The 9,758-nt window shown below is 49.5% G+C and overlaps 1 protein-coding gene across 1 annotated transcript; it reads right to left on the bottom strand.

Moving 5' to 3' along the window:
* Positions 1-958: 958 nt before the first annotated feature.
* LOC101405055 (spermatogenesis-associated protein 31A6-like) lies at positions 959-6,785 on the bottom strand. The gene is made up of 4 exons (XM_004443777.3): positions 6,591-6,785; positions 5,813-5,873; positions 5,224-5,284; positions 959-4,964 (listed from the first exon to the last, which is right to left on the bottom strand). The coding sequence occupies exons 1-4, from the start codon at positions 6,783-6,785 to the stop codon at positions 959-961; spliced, it is 4,323 nt and encodes a 1,440-aa protein (XP_004443834.2).
* Positions 6,786-9,758: the final 2,973 nt, after the last annotated feature.

A 9,758-nucleotide genomic window follows, 5' to 3' on the forward strand; every position in this document is an offset into this window, starting at 1 on the left:
ATCATCAGGGGGCTCCTCGTTCACTGAACACTTATGGGCACCTTGTGCCACTTTGCCTCCTTCCTTGGATCCAATTGTTTCAATTCTTCTTCACCCATATCCCACCCTAGGTTCACAGTGTCCGATCGTCAAATAGTTACTGTTCCATTCATTCAGAACTCCTTCTCTGGGGTTAACATAGAGGGAAGGTAGGTGACCCGTGAAAAAGGCCATTCATTCATTTGGGGTGGGGGTAAACACAGCCCCAGCAGCCTCTCTGATGCTCCCCTACCTACACACACAGAGTTGGAAGTGCCATCCTCACTGCTGCTCTAAACTGCGGGAAAGCGGAGGTGGGGGATGGTGATGCCGTACATTTCATTCAGGATCTAAGGAGCTAAGAGGGTTTCACAAGGCTCACCTCACTCCCTGCCTTCATCAAGGAGAGAAGGGGCTCTTAAGGGCAGGTGTCATCTATTTCTCTCCAAGAGATCAAGGGGCAAGATTTCTCCTGCTTCTGAACTCAGGGGCCAGCACCCCCTCCCCCAAACTTCCATCCACTCGCCTGACACTTCCTGGAGCCTGCATGGAAAAGTCCAGCCCTAAGGTGCCTCTGTAAACCTATACCCTACAACTGCATACAGTTCAAGGTAGAGTCGAGGCAGGAGAAAGGAAGGTTGAACCAGATCCTGGGGTGGGGTCTTGACAGGTTTTTCTCATCTTGTTTTTAGAGTAAGTTTTTGTTGTTTATGTAATGACAGTATTATGAAAACATAAGGTGCAATGAAGAGACTTGGGGTAAGGAATGAGCTTGCAATGCCACTGTCAGCCTCCCTCCATGCCCCTCCCTTCTAGAAGCCAAAGCGCATACTGGGCACAGCATAGACAGAAGACACTATACTACCCTGTTGTGAGAAAAAAACCGTATATATTGGGGAATATTAAATATCTTGGGTGTGCTAAGAGAAAAACCTTTTCTCTACATGGATTGAATTTTTTCTTGGAGACATGTTTTCCTACTAGGAAAGGCTAAAGAAGCATTTGATGGTTGACCAGGCAAGACACGTCCCCGAAGAAGACAGTGCCTCGGACAGTGCTGGTGGCGGCCTGGGACGCCTGGCATCCTTGGCCCATACTGGCAGGGACTGACTGGAGACAAAGCCTCCTTGGGGGGAAAGGATGGGAGGCGTCTCAGGCTCAGCTGCTCTTCGTTGAATCTTACACTTTTTAAGGACTGTTGGTGTCTGACTTGCTTTTCCTTGACAGAACAACTCTGGCCCTTGGAGGTTGCTTGGTGATTGCAGGCTGTGTAACTCATCATTCTTCCTTGCTCTGCATAGAGGGGAAGCCTGTGGTAGCAGGAACACACACATACAGGGGCTTGGGGTTCCTGTTTGTGCTCATTTAACTTCGTGGCATGAAGTCCATGGTAAATCGCCATTTTCTCCTCTAGAATCTGTCCAACAGCTGTCATGAGCGCCTGGGCCTCAGCAGTCTCACTGTCCATAATTGTTCTGCTTTTGACTGACCCTTGGCTCTGGGCCATGGCTGATCTGGGCTTGTGTTTTTGCAGAACATCTTGACCTTTAACTTTTTTGCGGGGGAAAATCCACTGAAAAAAGACCCTCATACTCTTTCTGAAGACGCTTTCTAGAGGACCCTGTTTCTTCTCTGGCAGGAGTGGGAGGTATTTGCTCCCAGCAGGGTTTACCATTCCCTTGACTTGGGCAGGGTGGCTCATACTTGCAGCTTGAGAGGTCCCCAATTCTTCAAACCTTTCTTTGTGCTCTCCTAGGTTGGGCCTCCGACAGTCCTCTCTCTCGTAAGTAAGGGCAATCATCTTGCTCTGGCTCTTCCATGAGTCCTGAAGTTTTGAGATCATGGGCTCCTGCTGCCCTTGGCTGCTCCTTTGGGCTGCCATGGGGCCACACCGCCCCTGGGAATGTAGCCTGTCTCCAGTGGGCACTTTCTGGGGATGGCATTGGGGCACATGAGAAGCCAAGCTGTCTGCAGCAAGGAGCATGTGTGTAGGACAGTCATGAGGCTGATTCGCTGACTGTACCTTCAATTTGGACTTAAATTCACTAACAACATCTGTGTTAAGGCATGGCTCTCCTGGATCTTGGGAAACAGACATTCTAGGGAGTAGGGGGTTTTTATTAGTGCCTGGAGTCTCTAAACTCCTCAGATGCACATTTATGCTTTGAGATTTTGTCAGCACATTAGTTCCCAAGATGACTCTAGACGGTGGTTGAAGATCAGGGGACTCCTTGGCCTCCACTGTCTCCCTGGCCTCTTTGGCCTTCAAAAATTGGGATCCCAAGTTCCTCTCCAGCATTGTTACCCGTTGGCAGGGGTCTCGTGAGGCCCGACCCCCACTGTCCTCCCTTGGCTCATTCCTCGCCATTGCTGAACTTGGACTAGGCTCTGGGCTGCCCCTCTCAGCCTCCACGACAGTCCCACTCTGCCAGGTTGTACCCACGAGGCTGAGTGTGAGGGACTGAGAAGGTGGCCTGCCCTCCTGTCCAGTCAGAGAGGCCTTTGAGGGACCACGGTCACCACCAGGTGAGGTTCCTCTCAGGGCCCCCTGGACTTCCTCACACACAAGTGAGGGGGCAAGGAGAGGCCTCACCAGGGTAGAAACTGACTCCTCTGTTACCACCTTCTCACCAGGATGGGCCTGGGGAGGTTTTCCCAGGAACTCAGCAAACTTGATGATCGAGTGGGTCCCAGATACACAGGTGGCTGAGGGAGGAAAGGCGGACTGTGGAAGGGACAAGGGTTGAGCCTTTTTCAACTTCAAGAGATTTATGGGCTTGAGGACCTTGAGGGGTAGGCCCCACCTGTGCTTCACCCAAAACCTTGTAATATGTGCTTCCAGCACCTCTCGAGTGTCTGCATCGAGAAAGGAAACCCTGGGGGAAGTGTTCGTGCTGGGTCCCCAACTCTTCAAGATTCCTAGATTTCTGGTTTCCATGTGAGTGTCGGACTTGGGAGAAGCGTGGACAGCAAGCCAGGATCGACGCACATTCACAGGGATCCAACCCTCACTGATCTGCCCCAGCTTCCTGCTCAAATGGGCTTTCAGGGTGCTTTCTAGATTCTTGTCTAAGATCCTTAGTAAATCTCTCCCTGAGTCACTCCTCGAGAACCTCAAGCCACTTTCCGACTCCTCAGAGTCCACCTCCCTTAACTTCACTAGGGAGCTTTCTGAACGCCTGGAGAGATCCTTTGGGAACTTCCCCAGAATATGCCCCAGGCCCTTGCCTAGGTCTTGGCTTAGCGGCAGCCCCACCTTCTGCGCATCCCTGCTGCTTTCACCTGTAAATAAAGAGGGTTGTGAGGGTCCATGCCTGCCCTTTGCCTGACATGTCCCTGGTAATCCGTCTTGAGACCGCCTTAGTTCCAGAGACTCTTGGATACTGCAGTGTTGCATGAGCCACTTTTGGAGGTGTTGCTCCAGTTGTTCCTGGAGCTCAGGACTGATTGGAAAATTCTCAGGAAGAATGGAGACCACCCAGCTGTCCTGACAAAAGTTCGAAGTGAAGAGACTACAGACTTCTTGAGATCTTTTGACTACAGAGTCTAAAGCCCACCCACTTTCTAGTTGCTTCTGCAACAAAGACCATTCTGGACGTTGAATCTCAGCTGGGATGATAGATTGTGGCTTATTCTGGGGTGTAGGGCAAGATACTCCACAGGCTCTAATCTGGGGTGGAGAAGAAAGTGGTAGGATTGGGGGAGAGGATTGGAGATGGGCCTGGATCTGGAACTGAGCCAGAGGTGGGGGCTGGCATTGAGGTATGGTTAGAATCAAGGATTGAGATTGGAACTCCACATGGGATGGAGGCTGGGACTGGGAAAGCAGTGGAGACATTTTAGCCTGCATTTGAACTGGGCAGGTATTCGAGATAACATTGAACAAGAAAGACGGAGACTGTAGTACTGAAGAGCTCTCAGAGATCCAGGCAGTAGCCACCAGGGACTCACTGTGCAGAGAGGGGAGACCCCAGAAAAGCTGATTATATTTCATCGGTAGATGGTCCCCCAAGACGTTGGGATATGAGAGCTGCTGAGGACTGGGCAGCTGTGCTGGTTTGCCTTTTGTGCTCCAGAAGGTTTGGGGGGTTGTGGTGTCCTCCTCAGCACCCAGAGATTCCAACATATTTCCCAAATAATTCAGGTGGTAGTCTGGGCTCATTTGTTTTGGATATGATCCATTTGTTTCTTTTTCCTTCCAAATCTTGATCTCAACTGTCTTTGTGACTTGTATCTCCAGGGGCTTCTCGTCATCACAGCTGAGCAAAGAGGGATTACCAGCCTCTACCTGTCTGTTTGTGGGGTCTTCCCAGAATAAGGCTTCTGGTGGGTGGTGGGAAAGGTGCTCTTGCTGGGACTTGCACTGTGATGAGGTCGAGAAGCACAAGGCTTTGGCAGCCCCCTGCCACCAGGGCAGGGCCGAAATGGGACGGCTTGAGTGGCCAAGGTCTGAGATGGCTGGGACGGGAGAAGCTGACCAAGGGGTGTGTGAAGACGAGCTCTGTGGGACAGCGCCCAGTGGGAGTGCCATCGAGTCACACTGAGAAAGTGTCAGAATGCAGTCTGGTTGGGGATGGGGAGGGAAGGCTGTTGGAGGGGGCGGGCAGGACTCTGAATCAGGGGGGCATGGCGGGGGAGGGGAAAGAACAAGCTGCCGGGGTGAAAGGTTTTCCAGGGGAAGGAAAGGCTCTGGTGGCTGAGAGGCACTCAAGGATGAGTGGGAACAAACAGAAACTGACGAGGTCATCGGGCCGGGCAAAGGGGTGGAGGCCAGAGGTACAGGGTGCTCTGTCAGAGGAGCCAGGGACACGGTGGGAGCAGCCTCTGCTACACGCTCATGGCACGGCCAGTGGGCTCCAGCAGGCGCTGTTTTGCACACGTAGCCAGGGGGGTCTTGACATGAGAGCTGACAAAAGCCACCCTTGTCAGGGAGCTTCCCCAGGCGGCTGCAGGAGACAGGAGGCACAGCTGCAGCCAGGAGCAGACTGGCGCAGGAGGGCCAGGCAGGCTGGGCAGGGGTGGGCACCTGCAGCCCAGTGTCCCTCACCAGCCCCTGTGCTGACCTCACAATGCTCCTGCTATTCCTCATCCCAGGGCTTTAGCCACATCCTTCGCCCATGGCTCCCCCTCCCAGGACCTCGCTGGGGTCTTATCATAGGGTCTGGGAGGAAGGAAGACCCAGGAGAGAAAGGGAAGATTCTTTACCTTTGCAGAAGTGAAACCAGGCCCCGAGCCTCCTCCAGTTCTTTCAGGCAATCTCTACAAGCTGGAAATCAGGAAACGGTCACAGTGGTGAAGGCAGGGGCCTAGGAGTCTTGCAGGAGGCTGAGTGCAAAGTCCCTTTAGGAGAGACCCTTGGGAGATTAAACTCTGGAGCCCAAGATCAGTGTCCAAGGCCACGTGATCCTAACAGTGACCTCAACGCTCCCAATGAGGAGCACTTTGTCATTTACACAGTACTTCCACGTCTGTCACACCTACAGCCCTCACCACCCCGCTGTGGGGGAGAAAAGACAGGGTCACCTTACAGAGGAGTCTGAGCCAAGTTAACTTGTCCATAGTTGGACCTGGAGGTCCCACCTCCCAATCCAGGTACTGTTGGTCCACTACAGCCCCACGCCTCTGCTGGGCAGCACCCCTTTCTAGCCCCTCCTGGCTTCACCTGAGCACTCTGTTTCCTGAGGGACAACAGGCTCTGCCACTGGCATCCCCGGAGACCGAGGAGCTGGGCCCTCAGAGCCCCGAGAGCTGGAGGCTACCTCTTGGGGCACAGGGCTGAATGGCAGACGCTTACCTCTCAAAGCTCTGCTTTTCTTCCTAGTCCTGCTGCTCGTCCCTCTCGGCTCCACATGACCCTGAGAGCCAAGAACAAGCGAGGGGCTGGGACCCAGTTCTCCCTCTCCTCTCTCTAGAGCAGCTGCGGACGCTCAGTGTCCATGAGCAGTAGGACTTTCTACACTTAACTAATGGAGCTCTGAGTTTTCCCCTTTTATTTATTTTTAGAGTGGATAAAATATTTTCTATTTTTCTTTGAAGAACGCAAAGAAGGATTTTCTATATGAGATCCACCATGGATTTCTCCCATCCCTGTTCCTCTGCTCAAGAAACACATTCTCAGACCTATAGGCCCATCTGAGCTTCGTCAGCTAGGATTCTGCTTCCAGAGGCCAGAGCCCACTCCAGCCCCTGCTCAGAGGCCCTTGGGGGCTCAGCACTGCCCTCAGATCAGCCTGACAGTGACACCTGCCCCAAGAAGGTGGCTGAGTGAACCAGTGCTCAGGGCCTGTCCTCCCGTAGGGATGGAACTCTTAGTATCCAGTCCTCAGCCACTGGTCACTGCATTTGGGGCTTTGCCCTGGAGCCCTCTACCACACCTGGACCCAGGCTCTGAGATCTTCAGATAGAAACCCTCACACCTCCTCTAACCCGTGCCTGGCCTGGCTTGTCCCTAGAAGGATGATCTATTCTTTCCTGAGAGTTCCTATCTCAGGAGTCTCTCTAGCTGATTCAGAAAAGTGGAAATAAGAGAAAAAGAGATCATCTCTATTGGGGTTGAGCCAAAGGTTCCTTACCTTCCTGATGTTTCTATGCTTCCTAGGTGGTGGTAAGGACGGTAAGGATGGATTACTTGGGACACAGGGGAGTAACAGGAAGAAGAGCCCCAGTCCACACAGGAAACCGAGGATGATCTCAGTCACCCAGGAAGTGGGGCTGCAGCTCAGCCAGGTAGCGCTAACGCTACTCAGAGAAAATAGGTTCTCCTCCATCTTCTGAGTTGCTCTGCTGCCCTCAGGCAACTGAGCACTGGGAGTCTGCTAGGGGACAGAGCCCCAGGCTTGCATCACAGAGCTGTGGCCTCGTCACAAAGGGTTCCTTCCTGAGGGCGGGGGAGGGGGCAATAAGAGGAGGGGGCTGAACCACCACCCCTCCCCCACCATCCAGCCCAGTAGATCCCCCCACCCTCCTGGGCCTTCTAGATCCCTCCTTCTAACTTTACTCTCATCCTATCAGAGCCCTTAGCCAATTTTCTACTCATTCCATTTGGAACCCAGATATTACCTGATTCCTTTTGTCCATTAGAGATCTTGACTTTAGGCTCATCAATTTCATTAACCTTAAAAATCTGAAGTTGTCCCTGGAATTTTGGCTATTCCCCAGAGATTTTTACTCTCACGATTTCTTCTGTCCTCAACTCCAGCCTCCCCACATAATGTTTTTGTCTTGTATAAACTCAAGCACAGAATTTAAATTTTCTTACACTCATTTAGTTTTGTGAATTTTGAATAGTGTTTGTTTTGTCTCATTTTCTATCAGAGGGTCCTACACACAAAAAATAAAAATTTATTCAAAATTCATAAATCTAAATATGAAAGAATTATAAGTATTAAACCTTCCAATGATATTTTTATTATAAGTTTGTAGCATTTATAATTCTGGAATTAGTAAAGCTTTAAACTGCACAAAGACTTCTGGGACATGTACATACACGCGCGAGCGCGCACACACACGCAGGCTCATCCTTTCACAAACCAATCCAGTATTTTCAAATCCAAGAACCCATAATTTTGTACTTAAAAAAATTTTTTCATATATGTTTTCTTGACCCAATTTCTTCTTATTTTGCCAAAATAAAGACAGTGCCCACTCTCCACATAAGTTTTGAAACGTTTTCTTTTTTTTTTTTTTTTTTTGTGAGGAAGATCAGCCCTGAGCTAACATCCATGCTAATCCTCCTCTTTTTGCCGAGGAAGACCGGCTCTGAGCTAACATCTATTGCCAATCCTCCTCCCTTTTTTTTCCCCTCCAAAGCCCCAGTAGATAGTTGTACGTCATAGTTGCACGTCCTTCTAGTTGCTGTATGTGGGACGTGGCCTCAGCATGGCCGGAGAAGTGGTGCGTCGGTGGGCGCCTGGGATCCGAGCCCGGGCCGCCAGTAGCGGAGCGCGCACTTAACTGCTAAGCCACAGGGCCGGCCCTGAAACATGTTTTCTTAGTCCATTCGGACTGCCATAACAAAATACCACAGACTGGGTAGATTAAAAACAACAGAAATTTACAGGCCAGCCCAGTGGCATAGTGGTTAAGTGCGCGTGCTCCGCTGCTGGTGGCCCAGGTTCGGTCCAGGGCTTGCACCGACACACCGCTTGTCAGGCCATGCTGTGGCAACGTCCCACATAAAGTGGAGGAGGATCGGCATGGATGTTAGCTCAGGGCCAGTCTTCCTTGGCAAAAAGAGGAGGATTGGCATGGATGTTAGCTCAGGGCTGATCTTCCTCACCAAAAAAAAAAAAAACAACGGAAATTTATTTCTTACAGTTCTGGAGGCTGGGAGTCCAAGATCAAGGTGCCAGCATGGTCACCTTCTGATGAGGACCCTCTTCCAAAGTCTTCACGCTGCATCCTCATATGGTGGTAGGGGGCTAGGGATCTCTCTGGAGCCTGTTTTATTAGGCACTAATCTCGTTCATGAGGCTCATAAGCACCTCCCAATGGCCCCACCTCCTATCATCTTTAAGAGTTAGGATTTCAACATCTGGATTTTGAGAGGACACAAACATTCAGACCTGTGCACATGAGCTATACCCAGAAGCCAGGAATGGGTTAGGGTGATCTAAGGTTTGACCTTTAAAAGTCTGTAGGTTGGAGGGTGAGACTGGGGGTCAAAGCCTTGGGGCTGAGTCAGATCTTGAGCAGCCTCTTCGGATTCCCTAGTGTATTCTGTACATATTCCCCCTCCCATCGCCCCCAGAACCCTGGAGCCTCCAGTCCAGCCTGAAACACATAGAGAGGGAGCTTTGAGTCCTATACGAAATTCTCTTATGAAACCATTCTACATCCCCTACTGGTAGTAACTCAGGATTCACTGGGGAATTCACATGGTAAATTTGTCTTAATGGTCCATGTGGGCTTAAAAATAATGTGTATCCTCTGCTTGTTGGCCATAATGTTTTTAATACAACTTAGTGAGAATGAGGACATTTGAGTTTATTTGCCTGTATATTCATGAAGGTGCACGTTCATGAGCACATCTTCTGCATCTACTATTGCTTCTATGGGCCACAGCCTTCTCCACCTTTATGATATTCTCACCTTGAATTCAACCTTTTATCAAAATTTGGACTTAGATCTTCTTTGTATTCGTATTTGCCCTCTATATTTTCTCCATTTTTAATTTTCAATACGTTTTGTTTGATGTGGGTTTCTTTTGACATTTAAAATCTTATCTGACAATCTTTACCTTGATTTATTTAATTATTGTCCTATTATGATTTATTTCTGTCATCTACTCTATGACCATACCACCCTGAACGTGCCCAATCTTCTCTATTTCTATCATCTTATTTTATGCTTTATTTTCTATACTTTCTTTATTGTTTCCTTTTTCCCCTCCTTTTGCCTCTTCCAATTTATAGATCAAATGTTCTTCTGTTTGTTTGAAATTTGGAAATTTTCAGTACTGTAATGGTTTTGTATCATTAATTATATTAATTTCCTCCTCAGTTTCTATGCATATGCCAATATTAATATCATCTCAGCAAACCGAGCAAGTACTCTCGCTCCCTCTGATTTTGCTTTCTCCATCATGACAGCCTTTATTTCAACGGAATGTTTTCTGGAGCTTTACTTCTGGGTTATTTAGAATATGCTACATTTTCATGTGTTTTTTAGTATACAATAACCATCACTAACATCAATCTTAGTTCCTATAAACCTAATAGCATGTTCCTAGGTTTATTTTT

Source organism: Ceratotherium simum, chromosome 20 (assembly GCF_057802395.1).
Source record: "Ceratotherium simum simum isolate JZ-2026a chromosome 20, ASM5780239v1, whole genome shotgun sequence".
Taxonomy (NCBI): Eukaryota; Metazoa; Chordata; class Mammalia; order Perissodactyla; family Rhinocerotidae; genus Ceratotherium; species Ceratotherium simum.

Bases quoted from the DNA above. Each gene is read 5' to 3' on its own strand.
- LOC101405055 (XM_004443777.3), bottom strand. From the start codon at position 6,785: ATGGAGGAGAACCTATTTTCTCTGAGTAGCGTTAGCGCTACCTGGCTG. The intron at 5,874-6,590 runs GTAAGGAACCTT...CTTGGCTCTCAG, and splicing joins AGCATAGAAACATCAGGAAG to GGTCATGTGGAGCCGAGAGG. The intron at 5,285-5,812 runs GTAAGCGTCTGC...CCTGATTTCCAG, and splicing joins GAAAAGCAGAGCTTTGAGAG to CTTGTAGAGATTGCCTGAAA.